Genomic DNA, 16,949 nt, shown 5'->3' with positions numbered 1-16,949 from the left:
CCGCCCTCTCGTCAAAGGATACAGCTGTATCCCATTACAGACTCCTTCTCCAGCTATATAAGCCAGTGTTCTGTTGCTCAGAAGAGAGATGATTAGTGTGTCCTGTGTTGGTTGCTGTTAGGAGATAGATTTTTGGTATGTCCTTTGTTGGTTGTTGCAGAGAGAGCTGATTGATATGTCCTGTGTTGGTTGTTGCTCAGAGACACCTTTTTGTTAAGTATTTTGTAGCCGCTGATCTGAGGTATGTGTGTGCCCATAGGACACAGTGTTTTTGATTGTTTACTTACGTTTGTATTATTCTGTTTCATTTGTTCCCAGGTTGGAAGGGGAAGGCACCTAGGGAGTGCTTAGGCAAGAGGCCTGCGGGCATACATAACCCGTAGTATTTACTGTCTATGCACACTAGGTAAGACCTGGGCGGACCACCCCCCCCTGTATTTTGGTTAGCGCAGCAGGTGGTGCTAAAAGGTTAGGTAGGTAGGAGAGGGGGCTTTGACATTTACTTTCTTTGCTTTGGTTCCGTTCAGCCCCTTTTCCTATATTTATCGTGTGAAGGAATAAATAAATTCCCAGTAAAGGGTAAATTCTCTGCCTTTGTCATCCTTACTCGCACCTACAATCCCATACCTCTTTCACTCCACGTTGAGTTGTAGCAGGGTGTTGCGTTCCCTCTTCCTAGAGGCGTACGTGACATACGCTATGTTCAATTGTATTCTTCATTCTATAAAATAATGCCGCAAATCTTGTCTGCTAAATGAACTAATGTAGCCCACAGCCACATGACCAACTGCCTTGATTTGGTCTTATGCAGACAAATTTGAAATTGTGTTTTTTACATTGGATAAGAGACACAAAGCAACAATATTGTATATATTACACTGTATTTGAGGAAGAATGGGAAAGTAATTCTGCTTTGAAAATTGATAAACTTGTAGTCTCACTTTTGAAAAAATGGCCTTTGAATGTTTTGGTGTCTACTCCGATTCAGCATCATTCACACACTCTTAAGCTTTAGCTCCACCAATCTCTTTAACCTCGACGGAATCAGTGTCCCTATACCGGGACGGTTGTTGCTAACATGTGACTAGAATGACGACAGTAAAAGCCAACTTTCCGGGACATAGACATGTCTTATATGGGCAGAAAGCTTAAATTCTTGTTAATCTAACTGAAGTGTCCAATTTATAGTAGCTATTACAGTGAAAAAAATAGCATCCTATTGTTTGAGGAGAGTGCACAACAAACTTTTCACGGCAACTGGTTTGATACAGTACATTCACCTCTTCGGTAATCTTGCTCTGATTTGTCATCCTGAAGGTCCCAGAGATAAAATGTAGCACAGTTTTGTTTGATAAAATAAACATTTATATTCAAATGTAGGAACTGGGTTTTACAGTTTGAACCCCTGTGCAGTAATACAATGCTTAATTGGATCAGTCTGAAACTTTGCACATACACTGTTTCCATCTAGTGGCCAAAATCTCAATTGTGCCTAAACTCCTGTGATGGAACAAAAAAACTAATAGAAAATGCATGTTTTTTTTATTGTATTATCTTTTACCAGATCTAATGTGTTATATTCTCCAACATTAATTTCACATTTCACAAACTTCAAAGTGTTTCCATTCAAATGGTCTCAAGAATATGCTTATCCTTGCTTCAGGTCTTGTGCTAGAGGCAGTTAGATTTCCGATCCTTAAGAGGTTTTTAAGGGTTGATCCGAGCATTCTGTCCGAACAACAGCAGTCAAGCACCCAAGCTAACTGGCTAACAGTTGTCGCAGTGTCATTCTATTAAAATGGTCACTTGCATAGTGGAGTCTTTTGTTGACATGTAGCTAGCTAGCTAGCTAAACAATGAACCATAATCACAACTCATGACGTTACTATCCTGCATGAATCTGCAGGTAGCTAACCAACCAGGTTCAATGTGAGCTAGCTAACATTAGGCTATAACAAGCAAAGCAAATGGCTCTGAGATACGAATAAAAAGATCATACACATAACATTAGCTAGCGAGCCAGCTAGCTAGCTAACAGTACACTAACTTGAATTGAAAATGACTGTCAAAATTAGAAATGTGTAATATCTGAAAATGTAGCTAGCTAGACTATCTTACCCGTATACATCATGGTTGGACGCTTCTCCCTGTCACGGATGCCATGGTTGCCCTTAGTTTGAAGATGTAATCCGGATGTTTTCGCCATCTCCTTAGCTATCATACTCTAATTCCACTGATTTCAAAACTCGGTCCTCCAGAAAGTGGAGAGCAACACTTATGCAGTTCTACTAAGCAATGTATTTTTTTTTTTAAAGCTGCGTTAAACAGGATTACCTACATATACTAACCAGCTCAAATAGACAGAAGCGTGCTATATGGCAGACCAATCCGAACTCATCTCTCTGCATGTCCAGCCCACTCATTATCTCGGCCAATCATGGCTAGCGGGAAGGTTGTTGCCTTTTTCTGTGGCTAAACCAACTAGGCTCGTAATTTACCAATTTTATTTGTATTTACAGATGGCATACATGTTTGTTATTAAGGCACATGAAAGTTCACATGTTCCAGAAGACATTTTTGCCTTTTTTTATAAAACAAATTCAAGATTATGTTCAAATGGCTCTTGTGTGAAGTAGTGACCCGCAACATACGCCTAGTTTCCTGAAACATGTTACATATGGCATAGCCAAATCAAGACCTAACATTAGGAACACTCAGAGTATGCTATTCTGTTCTTCTGAAATAGACTACATTTTCTTCATATCATGTTTCTTTAGACCTGCCTAAAATAAATAATGGATTTATTGTGATGGTGTAGGCTATACTACATGGATTTATTCAACTTTTTAAAATGTAGATGTTCCAGAGGTCTGGATCATTGGCTTGTAGGCTTTGCGTGGAAGCCAGGAGATGCTAAATGTGTTTATGTTAATTTAAGGTCAACTTTACGGTCAACTACCGTGAGACAATCAGTTATTTGCTTGACAATCACCAGCTGAAGAAATTTCATGACCGCCACAGCCTTATGCATCGGTATCGCTTGGTGAATTGGTACCACAATTTTTGGGGCCTTCCTCTGACACCACCTGGTATAGAGGACCTGGATGGCAGGGAGCTCGGCCCCAGTGATGTACTGGGTCGTACGCACTACCCTCTGTAGCGCCTTGCGGTCGGACAGTTTGTCATACCAAGTGGTGATGCAGCCAGTCAAGATGCTCTCAATGGTGCAGCTGTAGAACTTTTTGAGGATCTGAGGGCCAATGCCAAATATTTTCAGCCTCTTGAGGGGAAAGAGGAATTGTCGTGCCCTCTTCACGATTGTGTTTGTGTGTATGGGCCATGATATATCCTTAGTGATGTGGACACCAAGGAACTTTAAGCTCTCGACCCGCTCCACTACTGCCCTGTCGATGTGAATGGGGGCATGCTTAGCCCTCCATTTCCTGAAGTCCATGATCAGCTCCTTTGTCTTGACGACGTTGAGAGAGAGGTTGTTGTCCTGGTACCACACTGCCAAGTGTCTGACCTCCCTATAGGCTGTCTCGTCATCGTCAGTGATCAGGCCTACCACTGTCGGGTCGTCAGTAAACTAAATGATGGTGTTGGAGTTGTGTGGGGCCACGCAGTCATTGGTGAACAGGGAGTATTGGAGGGGACTAAGCACGCACCCCTGAGGAGCCCCCGTGTTGAGGGTCAGCATGGCGGATGTGTTGTTGCCTAACCTCACCACCTGGAGACGGCCCAGGGTCCTTAACTTAGTAATGAGCTTTCGGGACTATGGTGTTGAATTCTGAGCTGTAGTCAATGAACATCATTCTCACATAGCTCCTCTTGGCCAGGTGGGAGAGGGCAGTGTGGACTGCAATAGAGAGTGCGTAATCTGTGGATCTGTTGGGTCAGTATGCGAATTGGAGTGGGTCTATTGGAGTGGATCTGGGATGATGGTGTTAATGTGAGCAATGACCAGCCTTTCAAAGCATTTCATGGCTACAAATGTGAGGGCTACGGGGTGATTAATTTAGACAGGTTAACTTGGTGTTCTTAGGCACAGGGACTATGGTGGTCTGCTTGAAACATGTAGGTTTTACAGACTGGGTCAGTGAAGAGTAGGTATCCTGGTAATCCGTCTGGCCCTGCGGCCTTGTGAATGTTAACATGTTTAAAGGTATTACTCACATTGGCTACGGAGAGCGAGGGTAGAAGGCATTTAGCTCATCTGGTAGGCTTGCGTCACTGGGCAGCTGGCGACTGGGTTTCCCTTTGTAATTCATGACAGTTTGTATGCCCTATCACATCCGAAAACTAGTTGCTGAAAATGCAACCTTGCATTGTAATAAAACTTTGCCCAATAAACTCCTACTTTCCTGTACTGTAAATTGATAATTTACTACCGTATATAATCCCTATTGAGAGGGTTAAACCTCAACTTCCATTCTTAATAGAAAACTCTAAACTCAGTACTTACTGTATGCATTGGTAAAGCTATAAGTCACATGCTCCATTTGAAGGAATTTGGTGAGCCACCTTATACATGACGAAACAATATGGCATTGTGTGATCTCCTTGACATGTCACATGACTTAGACAACACTTAGTTTGCACTACTTACAATGCCAGAGGACTCAGATATTACATACAGTGCCTTCGGAAAGTATTCAGACCCCTTGACTTTTTCCAAATTTTGTTATGTTATAGCCTTGTTTTTTTTATTTAACCTTTATTTAACTAGGCAAGTCAGTTAAGAACAAATTCTTATTTACAATGACGGCCTAAGAACAGTGGGTTAACTGCCTTGTTCAAGGGCAGAACGACAGATTTTTACCTTGTCAGCCCGGGGATTCGATCTAGCAACCTTTCGGTTACTGGCCCTAACCACTAGGCTACCTGCCTCCCCAATTCTAAAATGGATTAAATACATAAAAATCCTCAGAAATGTACACACAATACCCCATAATGACAAAGAAAAAAAAGCTTTTTAGAAATGTTTCTAAATGTATTCAAAATAAAAAACCTTATTTACATAAGTATTCAGACCCTTTGCTTTGAGACTCGAAATTGAGCTCAGGTGCATCCTGTTTCCATTGATCATCTTTGAGATGTTTCTACAACTTGATTGGAGTCCATCTGTGGTAAATTGAATTGGACATGATTTGGAAAGGCACACAACTGTCTATAAAAATTGACAGTGCATGTCACAGCAAAAACCAAGCCATGAGGTCGAAGGAATTGTCCATAGAGCTCCGAGACACGATGGTCTGAATACTTTGCACTGTAGGTAACATATAGTAATTGAATATTCTAGGATCATTTCAATGCCAAGAACACAAACGTCCCATGCTCCTTCAGGCATACCAATTACCTAGATGTAATGTATGAGACAAAGACACTACCATCTTGTTTAACCTGTTTTGGATAGCTCTGAGGTGTTGTAACTATCTACCTCTCCTGCATGAATACCTTTTCTATAAAACAACAACACACACACACACACACACACCTGTTACACACAAACACACACCGCATGTTTCCCACTTGCGCCCTGTTGTACCAACCTAAGGTAGAAGGTGCCCCTACCCACAGATCTGGAACATATTTGTCCAATTCCCAATTCTAAATGTTAACATTCAACTGTAACTCTGTGAAAAGTAATGAAACCACAGAAGCTGCATTAGCAGTAGTTGCATGTTGAAACAGTTTATGACTAAAACTGACTTCCTAAACCTGGTAGGACTAGGCCTATACGTCATAGAAGACTGTCAATAATGGATCAGGTGAAGCTGATCTCAGTTCAGTTTCACTTTATGGTAAAGTAATCTGATCCTAGATCAGTACCTAAGGGGCAAAGCGTGGCTAGTGTGGCTAGTGTTGTGAAGTCTGGTTTGCAAGGTTGTTGCAGAGCTCCAGGCCAGCTTTGGCCTCGACACCAGTACAGCACAGAGAAGCCTTTGTTCCCCAACGCTATTTGCATACTTTTCCACTTTCACTAAACAAAAAATTAAGATTTCATGGCTCCTTACGCTTTTTAAAGGGCACATTAAAGTGGTGCTCTTCACCATTAAAAGGAGAAGTTAATGGTTGGCTTTGAGGCTGTGTTATCAGTCCTTCTTCAGGGGCCTCATTTCTAACAGTTGTGTACATTTCACACTATATAGCTGCGCGCACAATTTCTGAAAAGACTGCGCACGTACAAAAATAAAATATTGAGATTTATAAACTGAGCGCACGCATGTTTCCCATTATAAATCAGACCCGTTGTCACGTTCCTGACCTGTTTTCTTTTGTCTTGTATTTATTTAGTTGGTCAGGGCGTGAGTTGGGTGGGTTTGTCTATGTGTGATTTTCTATGTTGGGATTTTGTGTTCGGCCTGGTATGATTCTCAATCAGAGGCAGCTGTCAATCGTTGTCCCTGATTGAGAATCATACTTAGGCAGCCTGGGTTTCACGTGTGTTTTGTGGGTGTTTGTTTCCGTGTTTGTATTCGTGCCACACGGGACTGTTGTCGGTTGTTTCATTTTGTTATTTTGTTTCATGTTAGTGTTCAGTTTCGATTTAATAAATTATCATGAGCACTACCCACTCTGCGTGTTGGTACGATCCATGCTCCTCCTCGTCTGAGGAGGAGAACGACTATGACGACCGTTACACCCGTCCTGAAACTGTGTGCACGTGAACGAGCATTAAAACTGTGCCTAAAAAATGCCCATCATCCACCTTTTATGGTGACAATAACACCCCTATTTGATGTATTCTTTGGAAGTATTGTAATTAGGCCGATGCAGTTTCTTAAGGAAATAGCAATGGCAAACTTGATTAAATGTCTCTGGAGGTGTTGGCAGAATGTTTTCAACTTTAGAATGATATTTTCTGTATTTGAACGTTTGTGAAAGAAAACAACAATTGCAAATTGTTGTGGACCTGTAAATAGATTGTTTGAATTCAATATTGTATTGCATTTACTTATCCCCTAACCTAAAAAGTCTGCACTGCCATTGAATTCTGAAACATTGTAAAGTATGTCTACAAATAAAACTAAAACACAGTAGCAGTGGTAGCAGTATAAGCGAAATATCAACTGTCTGTTCATCTGTTCAATTCTCCTGTAGATTGTTCTATATTATAAACCTGCCCTCCCTTTCGGATGCATAGAGCAAAAATAATAGGCAAACTTAAATGAGAGATGTACATCGTAATTTGTTAGATGGTAAAGCTTCTTCGGGAATAAAAACTCATCATGGCCAGAAAAGGTGGTGAGGAATTTATTCTGCAATGGTTATGAAAATATGTATTATGTTTATATTGTTTATTTGAGACATTTGAAATTACAGTAGGCTATTCAGACGTACAGTATCCTAAAAAAAAGTAAATAGAAAAGGTGAACCGTCTGTTCTACCATAGAGCAAAATACTTGAATACAATATAGTTGATCTACAATATTTACTACTTTAAAGTGGGTCCAGTTAAATAAGAGATTGGATGTTGTTGACCTATAAGATAAAGTATCTTATAGGTCAATAACAACCAAGAGTATGAAACCATCATAGTCAGAAAATATTAGGAATTTATTCTGCAATTATCATGGAAATAGATGCCTATTTCTAACTATTTTAGAATGCAAAGATACAATTATTTTTTATTTTTTTTATCTTCGCTCTTCTCACTAACAGCAAATGATTGCATCTTGTTATTCTATTTACCTGTTTTTTTTTGTGTGTGGGGGGGGGGGGGGGGGGTAATATGTCATCATATCCCCCATTTGCACAAAATACTAGGCTACTTGCCTGGTTGCAATACAATAGTTCAAGCATTATAAACTGTGTGCACGCATGGCCTAAAGTTTACGGGAAGCTAAGCACATTCCCACGTCGAGTTAAGACTTTTATAAATGCCAACATTTGCGTGAGAACTGGCGCACGCACATTTTGGGGTATATCTTGTGCATATGCACGATTTACAAATGGCCCCTGGTATGTGGAACATTATTACATTAAACCAGTACAGGGACCAACATCAGGTTATAAATATGTGTTATGAGCCCTGATCAACACTGTGTCAGTGATCGGTAATAATACTTGAATGTGTGAACTGGCGGTAGCATATCTCTGTGTGTGTGTGTGTGTGTGTGTGTGTGTGTGTGTGTGTGTGTGTGTGTGTGTGTGTGTGTGTGTGTGTGTGTGTGTGTGTGTGTGTGTGTGTGTGTGTGTGTGTGTGTGTGTGTGTGTGGCACGTGTGTTTGCGTGCATGCGTGCATGGGTAAGTACATCAGTATGTGTGCTTGTGTGTGTGTGTGTGTGTGTGTGTGTGTGTGTGTGTGTGTGTGTGTGTGTGTGTGTGTGTGTGTGTGTGTGTGTGTGTGTGTGTGTGTGTGTGCTGACTGCTGTTCTGACCTTGTTGTTAAACGTGTCTATGTTGTCCATCATGGTGGTGATAGCCTCTGAGATGTGTGTGGGGAGAGAGAGGAACACCACATCCACGCTGGACACACCCTCAAACCTGTTAGAGACCTGCAGCATGGCATCTGCAGAGAGAGAGGGGGGATGCAATATTTTAAATGTGAATACATGCTTATACAGTGCCTTCAGAAAGTATTCATACCCCTTGACTTATTTCACATTTTGTTGTGTTACAGCCTGAATTCAAAATGGATTAAATGTATTATTTTTTTCTCACCCATCTTCCCACAATATCCCATGATGACAAAGTGAAAACATGTTTTAGAATTGTTTTGCAAATATATTGAAAATGAACATAATTATTACATACGTATTAACACCGCTGACATGTGAGAATCACCTTTGGCAGCGATTACAGCTATGAGTCTTTCAAGGGTAAGTCTCGGAGAGCTTCGCACCCCTGGATTGTACAATATTTGCACATTATTCTTCAAGCTCTGTCAAGTTGGTTGTTGCTAGACAGCCATTTTCAAGTCTTGCCATAGATTTTCAAGCCGATTTAAATCTAAACTGTATCTTGGCCACTCAGGAACTTGGTAAGCAACTCCAGTATATATTTGCCTTGTGTTTTAGGTTATTCTCCTGCTGAAAGGTGAATTTGTCTCCCAGTGTCTGTTGGAAAGCAGATTGAAACAGGTTTTCCTATAGAATTTTGCATGTGCTTTATCTATAACTATAGATTATGTGCTTTATCTATAGCTCTATCCTAAAATACTCCCTAGTCCTTGCCAATCACAAACATACCCATAACATGATGCAGCCACCACCATGCTTGAAAATATGAAGAGTGCTTCTCAGTGATGTGTTGTATTGTATTTTCCCCAAACAGCTTTGTATTCAGGACAAAAGGTTCATTTCTTTGAGTGGTTTCCTTCCTCTAAGGCATCAGTTAGGAAGGACACCTGTATATTTGTAGTGACTGTATATTTGTAGTGACATCCAAAGTGTAATTAATAACTTCACAATGCTTAAAGTGACATTCAATGTCTGCCCCCCCCCCCCCCCCCCCCCATCTACCAATAGGTGCCCGTCTTTGTGATTGAATCTGTGTTGAAATTCACTGCACAACTGAGGGACCTTACAGATAATTGTATGTGTGGGGTACAGAGATGAGGTAGTCATTCAAAAATCATGTTAAACACGAATATTGTCCATGCAACTTATTATGTGACCTGTAAGCACATTTTTACTCCTGAACTTATTTAGGCTTGCCATAGCCAAGGGGTTGAATACTTATTGACTTACTGTAAGACATTTCAGCTTTTCATTTTTTTATTAATTTAAAAAAAAAATCAAAAAACATAATTTCATATTGACATTATGGGTTACTGTGTGTAGGCCAGTGACACAAAATCTCACAGTGACACAAAATCTCACAGTGACACGTTCAATTCAGGCTGTAACACAACAAAATGTGGAAAAAGTCAAAGGGTGTGAATACTTTCTGAAGTCACTGTAGGAATTAAAATGAAATTAGTGTGCAAATGTGTGCGTGTGTGTGTGAAATTAGGGTGTGTATGTGTGTATGTGTCTCACCAGCCAAGTTCCTCCACTCTGTGTCCAGGTCGGCCTGGTTAGCGAGGCAGCCCTTCAGTACGTTGGCACAGTAGTTGGCACAGGGCCTGGCAGTGGCCACTCCACGGCAGTGGGGACAGTAGGTCATCTTCATGATGGCACGCATGCACTCTGGGCTCAGGGGTACCTGGGAGAGGAGATACAACAATATTATAGAGATACTATATGAGCCACATTACAATTCCCACCAAGTGGCTTAATCCTATTGGTGCGATGCGTAGGGTGCCTTTCACGCCAGCGACCTGGGTTCACATCCCCGCCCCTCCATTTACTTCAGTATCATATATCATAAATATATACAGTCAGGTCCAAAATTATTGGCCTCACTTGATAAAGATGAGCAAAAAAGACGGTATAAAATAAATACACTGAACAAAAATATAAGCGCAACATGTAAAGAGTTGGTCCCTTGTTTCATGAGCTGAAATAAAAGATCCCAGAAATGTTCCATACACACAAAAAACGTATTTCTCTCAAATTTTGTGCACAACTTTGTTTACAACCCTGTTAGTGGGCGTTTGCCAAGATAATCCATCCACCTGACAGGTGTGGCATATCAAGAATCTAATTAAACAGCATGATCTTCACAAAGTGATGAGGGAGTGTGCAATTGACATGTTGACTGCAGGAATGTCCACCAGAGCTGTTGCCAGAGAATTGCATTTTAATTTCTCTACTATAAGCCGCCTCCAACGTCGTTTTAGAGAATGTGGCAGTACGTACATCCGGCCTCACAACCACAGACCACGTATCCACGCCATCCCAGGATCTCCACATCCGGCTTCTTCACCTGTGGGATGGCCTGAGACGAGCCACTCGGACAGCTGATGAAACTGTGGGTTTGCACAACCGAAGAATTTCTGCACAAACTGTCAGGGAAGCTCATCCTTGTGCTAGTCGTCCTATCCAGTGTCTTGACCTGACTGCAGTTCGGCATCGTAACCAACTTTAATGGGCAAATGCTCACCTTCGATGGCCACTGGTACGCTGGTTAAGTGTGCTCTTCATGGATGAATCCGTGGCGTCATGTGGGCGAGCAGTTTGCAACGTTGTGAACAAAGTGCCCCATGGCGGTGGTGGGGTTATGGTATGGGCAGGCATAAGCTACGGACAACGAACACAATTGCATTTTATCAATGGCAATTTGAATGCACAGAGATACCGTGAAGAGATCCTGAAGCCCAATGTCGTGCCATTCATCCGTCGCCATCACCTCATGTTTCAGCATGATAATTCAAGGCCCTATGTCGCAAGGATCTGTACACAATTCCTGGAAGCTGAAAAAGTCCCAGTTCTTCCATGACCTGCATACTCACAAAACATGTCACCCATTGAGCATGTTTGGGATGCTCTGGATCGATGTGTACGACGGCGTGTTCCAGTTCTCACCAATATCCAGCAACTTCGCACAGCCACTGAAGAGGAGTGGGACAACATTCCACAGGCCACAATCAACAGCCTGATCAACTCTATGCGAAGGAGATGTGTCATGCTGCATGAGGCAAATGTTGGTCACACCAGACATTGACAGGTTTGCTCATCCATGCCCCTACTTTTTTTTGTTGGTATCTGTGACCAACAGATGTATATCTGTATTCTCAGTCATGTGAAATCCATGGATTATCCATGGATCACAGTCAGCCCAACTCATCACCAGGAGCATACTGCCTGCCCTCCAGGACACCTACAGCACCCAGCATCACAGGAAGACCAAGAAGATCATCAAGGACCTCAGCCACCCGAGCAACAGCCTGTTCACCCCGCTATCATCCAGAAGGCGAGGTCAGTACAGGTGCATCAAAGCTGGGACCGAGAGAATGAAAAACAGCTTTGAGGCCAGCAGACTGTTAAATAGCCATCATTAGCCGGCCTCCACCCAGTACCCTGCTCTGAACTTAGTCACTGTCACTAGCCGGCCTCCACCCAGTACCCTGCTCTGAACTTAGTCACTGTCACTAGCCGGCCTCCACCCAGTACCCTGCTCTGAACTTAGTCACTGTCACTAGCCGGCCTCCACCCAGTACCCTGCTCTGAACTTAGTCACTGTCACTTGCCGGCTACCACCCGGCTACTCATCCCTGCACCTTAGAGGCTGCTGTCCTATGTACATAGACATGGGACATTGGTCACTTTAGTAATGGAACACTGTTCATTTTAATAATGTTTACATACTGCTTTACCCATATACTGTATATTTATATTGATACTCCGGACTCCAACATTGCTCGTCCTAATATTTCTATATTTCTTAATTCCATTATTTTACTTTAGATTTGTGTGTATTGTTGTGTATTGTTAGATATTAATGCACTGTTGGAGCTAGGAACACAAGTATTTCACTATACCCGTAATAACATCTGCTAAACATGTGTACGACAAATAAAATTTAATGTGATATCTTTGTCTGCGCTTATGTATTGCCCTCTTCAATTAACACCACAGGTTTTCAAAGGGGTTCAAGTCCAGAGACTGAGATGGCCATTGCCAAATGTGGATTTTTTGGGGTCAATTAACCATTTCTTTGTGTATTTTGATATGTGGTTGGCGTTATTGTCTTGCTGGAAGATTCACTTGCGGCCAAGTGTCAGCCTTCTGGCAGAGGCAATCAGGTTTTGGCCAAAAGTTTCCTGTAAAGTGCATGATGCCATTGACCTCAACAAGGGCCCAGGATCAGTGGAAGGAAAATAGCCCTCTAACATCGAATATCCACCACCATATTTTACAGTAGGTATGAGGTACTTTTCTGCATATGCTTCCGTTTTGCGATGTGAAACCCACCATTGCTGTGTGTGGCCAAAGAGCTTAAGATCCTTTGAATGTGTGAGTTTCCTTGGTGGTGGGCGAACAAACGAGACACACAGAATACAGCGGGAGGTCACTTCCCATGGCCATTCTTTTACGCTAGCGCCGCGCTGTTAGCTTTTTTTCTGCCCGGTTACCGTGGAAACCAATCGTCTGAAAGAATTTGCTTTGTGTGCACGACAAGGTCCATGACACCGCCGTCTGCGCTTTTCTCCGATCCCTCCATCCTTCTTCTCCTTTTCCTTCTCTCTCTCCCACTGGGCTGTTCCCTCAGGAAAGGGCCTTGGTCCAATAAAACTGGAACTGGGTTAAAACCAGTACGCCCTGCTGTCTGTCTGTGTGTGTGTGTGTGTGTGTGTGTGTGTGTGTGTGTGTGTGTGTGTGTGTGTGTGTGTGTGTGTGTGTGTGTGTGTGTGTGTGTGTGTGTGTGTGTGTGTGTGTGTGTGTGTGTGTGTGTGTGTGTGTGTGTGTGTGTGTGTGTGTGTGTGAGAGAGAGAGAGAGCGAGAGAGAGAGAGAGAGACTGAGGGCTCAGCTTGGTATACAAAACTCCTCTAAACCAAACTGGGGCAGTCTGATGCTTTCCTGGAATCTTCAACCCTTGTCATACCAAAGTCAGACAAAGCCTAGTTAGCAGAAACATACAGTCAAAGACAAAAGAACATGGTACATGAAATAGTGTCTGTCTGTCGTCATGACTCTACAGCACGCCCCGTGTCCACCCTCCTCTCCTCCTTTTCTCCTCCGCCTACTGCTCCACTTGATAGGCAAGAGAATAAGTCAGACCATCAATGTTTTGATGAGAGAGACAGAGAGAGAGGGGGGGGGGGAGAAAGAGAGGGGGGAGAGAGAGAGATAGGGGAGAGAGATGGAGGGAGAGAGAGAGGAGAGAGAGAGAGAGAGAGAGAGAGAGGGGGGAGAGAGAGAGAGAGAGAGTGGAGAGACGGGAGAGAGAGAGTGAGTGGAGAGACAGTGGAAAGAGAGAGGGGAGAAAGAGAGAGAGAGAGGGAGAGAGCGAGAGGGGAGAGAGAGACGTTGACTTTTTGTCTTTCTTTAATGAAACATTCTCATTTCATTAAAATCCCCCACCCCCCCTTAAAACAAAACACCAAAAAATCTCCTGTACTGCAGTACTGCATACATGCACCATACTCACCTTGCCCCCTACACCACGGTACAAAAACAACATCATAATAACCAAAATCTCACCACTTCTACAACTGTATATCCAACACATCTTCCCCAGCTGTACAGACAAACCCCCCAACACACCATATCTCCTGAAACATCTCCACACTTTTTATCATTTTATAAAACTCAAATTTCACTCTAAGGCACTCAGAGACCATCCCATTAAATAATAGTTATCCCCGAGCCTTTGACCCTGTTCCTCCTTGTTAACCAAATAGCCAACTTTGCCTGAGCAAAGAAACAACACCTGTACTTTTTTTAGTTTTACATATTCACCCAACACACTCCTCTTTCCCGCTTCTCTGGCACCATTTATATTGAGCGAGCCTACCCGAAGAGTCTCCATAAGAAGTGGGAGAAAAACCAGCAAAGAAAGTGACCAATAGCCAAGCTCAAAAAGCCCCAGTGCCAGAAAGAAACTCTTCATCTAAACAGCGTCTGAAGGTAGACCTTTACTCAATGTTGTGACACACTTTCTCAACCTAAACTGTTTCCTGGGTGAGAGGACACCATGCCCTTCATTTTTCATAGCATGTTGTACTGATCTTACAAACTTTCTTGGATCAGAAAAATCACTGTGTACTTTGACCCCTCTGCTTGACTGGCTGTCAGCTCCGGGAAAAAATCCTCCTATTCATCCTTTTCCTCAGACCCACCTTCCTCCTCCTCATCTCCATCTCCCATGTTGACCACCTGCCCTTCCTCTCTGGCCAGGGCCTCCCCCCAGCACCAGGCAAAGGTTCCTTGGTGCCTTTGACCACCCAGCCTCCTTTCTTCTCCCCCTTTTTCCTTTCCGCTTGACACCCTCCTCCTCCCCCCCAGTCTCTTGCACTTCCCTACTATACTCTCCTCATCCACTAGCATAACCTGACTAGACCCAGCCTCATCTACACCACCATCCATAACCTGACTTGGCCCAGCCTCATCTGCACCACCATCCATAGCATGACTAGGCCCAGCCTCATCTACACCACCATCCATAACATGACTAGGCCCAGCCTCATCTACACCACCATCCATAGCACGACTAGGCCCAGCCTCATCTACACCACCCGCCATAGCATGACTAGGCCCAGCCTCATCTACACCACCATCCATAGCATGACTAGGCCCAGCATCATCTACGCCACCATCTGTAGCGATTAGACCCAGGCTCAGCTACACCAGCATCTGTAGCCTGACTAGGCCCAGCCTCATCTACACCACCATCTGTAGCCTGACTAGACCCAGCCTCATCTACACCACCATCTGTAGCGATTAGACCCAGCCTCATCTACACCACCATCTGTAGCCTGACTAGACCCAGCCTCATCTACACCACCATCTGTAGCCTGACTAGACCCAGCCTCATCTACACCACCATCTGTAGCGATTAGACCCAGCCTCATCTACACCACCATCTGTAGCCTGACTAGGCCCAGCCTCATCTACACCACCATCTGTAGCGATTAGACCCAGCCTCATCTACACCACCATTTATAGCCTGACTAGACCCAGCCTCATCTACACCACCATTTCTAGCCTGACTAGTCCCAGCCTCATCTACACCACCATCTGTAGCGATTAGACCCAGCCTCATCTACACCACCATCTGTAGCGATTAGACCCAGCCTCATCTACACCACCATTTCTAGCCTGACTAGTCCCAGCCTCATCTACACACCATCCCTGGCATGACTAGGCCCAGCCTCTGCTGCCTGCATTTCATTGCCCCCTGCACGTTGACCTCGATTTCCCCAACGGGCGCTTGTATCCTCACCTTGTCTACGGCCTTTATGTGGGCACGCAACGCTCTTATGCCCCAAATCCTCACACTCAAAACACCGTAGACTATCTGTACTTGCCTGCATCAAGCCCCTCCCCATGCCTCACATTAAAATGCAAATTTTGCTGTTGCTCATTGTTATTCAGAAACATGAACACTTGCCTCCGGAACGAAACAACATGCTTAACGGCATCTGCCTGAAAGCCTGCTGACAGTACACGAAAACCACTAGCAAACTTAGCAAAACCACTCAGCTATTTCCTGATTTGATCATCCATAATAAACAGAGGCAAATTTGCAACTACCACCCTGGTCGAAGGGGTAGAAAGAGAAGAAATTGGCACCAACACACCCCTAACAAATATTCCACTAGCAATGAGCCTACATACCAAAATTGCTCTTTTCATGAAAACAACCACAGCTTTGTTCATACTGGAAGCGGAATGTATAAATTCAGCTCCTACCTGTTCAGCAGAACCATCACCACCTTAACTCCATCCTCAGAAACACACCTGAATCCATGCCCTAACGACAGCGTCTCCTCCACGCTAGGCTGAGAAGTTATCATGCACACCACACCTTCCAAACCCCTGGAAACTAAATTCTGTCCTCTTCCACCCTAACTTTGAAAAGAACAGTGGGTACCGCTAAAACAAACAGTGCATTAACCCTCCACCATAGAAAATAAAAATTTAAAGAAAAGACCAAGGAGACTCAAGAAAATAAGTTAGGACAGAGCCCTCCACACGAAACACTCAAACTCCAAAAAACTCCCAGCATGCAATGCAAGAGAGAGAGAGGAGAGCAAGAGAGGGACCCTGAAGGACATCACCCTCAACCGTAGCCCCAGGAGCAATAGAGCAACGGACACCCCGCCCAGACCAGGGAGACACCCTCCCAGAACCCCTCTTAACTAAGGACCTGCACCGAGAGAACCCATGCCAAGAGGTCACAGTCGCAGGTCGCAGTTCTAAATGAGAACTTGTTCTCAACTAGCTTACCTGGTTAAATAAAGGTGAAATAAAAAGAGGACCTACACCCAGACCACAGCATCACCAGCCACACCCCAATCAGCTAAGACCACCCCAAGCAAACCCTGGCCAAACCCTATATAGCCCCCCCATATCAGAGCTATACCCCTTCTGCCCACCCTATGCACCCCGCCCC

The 16,949-nt window shown here is 43.6% G+C and overlaps 1 protein-coding gene across 1 annotated transcript in view; it reads right to left on the bottom strand.

The window, feature by feature from the left end:
• The window catches only part of LOC120019858 (glypican-1-like), a 147,376-nt gene that overhangs the window by 16,039 nt on the left and 114,388 nt on the right, over window positions 1-16,949 (bottom strand). The window contains exons 5-6 of the mRNA XM_038963271.1: window positions 9,988-10,153; window positions 8,386-8,516 (exon numbers count right to left, since the gene is read on the bottom strand). Of these exons, the coding sequence (XP_038819199.1) occupies window positions 8,386-8,516; window positions 9,988-10,153 (297 nt within the window). The remainder of the gene's footprint in view (window positions 1-8,385; window positions 8,517-9,987; window positions 10,154-16,949) is intronic.

The sequence above is a fragment of the Salvelinus namaycush genome, chromosome 25, assembly GCF_016432855.1.
Source record: "Salvelinus namaycush isolate Seneca chromosome 25, SaNama_1.0, whole genome shotgun sequence".
Taxonomy (NCBI): domain Eukaryota; kingdom Metazoa; phylum Chordata; class Actinopteri; order Salmoniformes; family Salmonidae; genus Salvelinus; species Salvelinus namaycush.
This window is presented reverse-complemented; position numbering and strand designations above follow the sequence as displayed.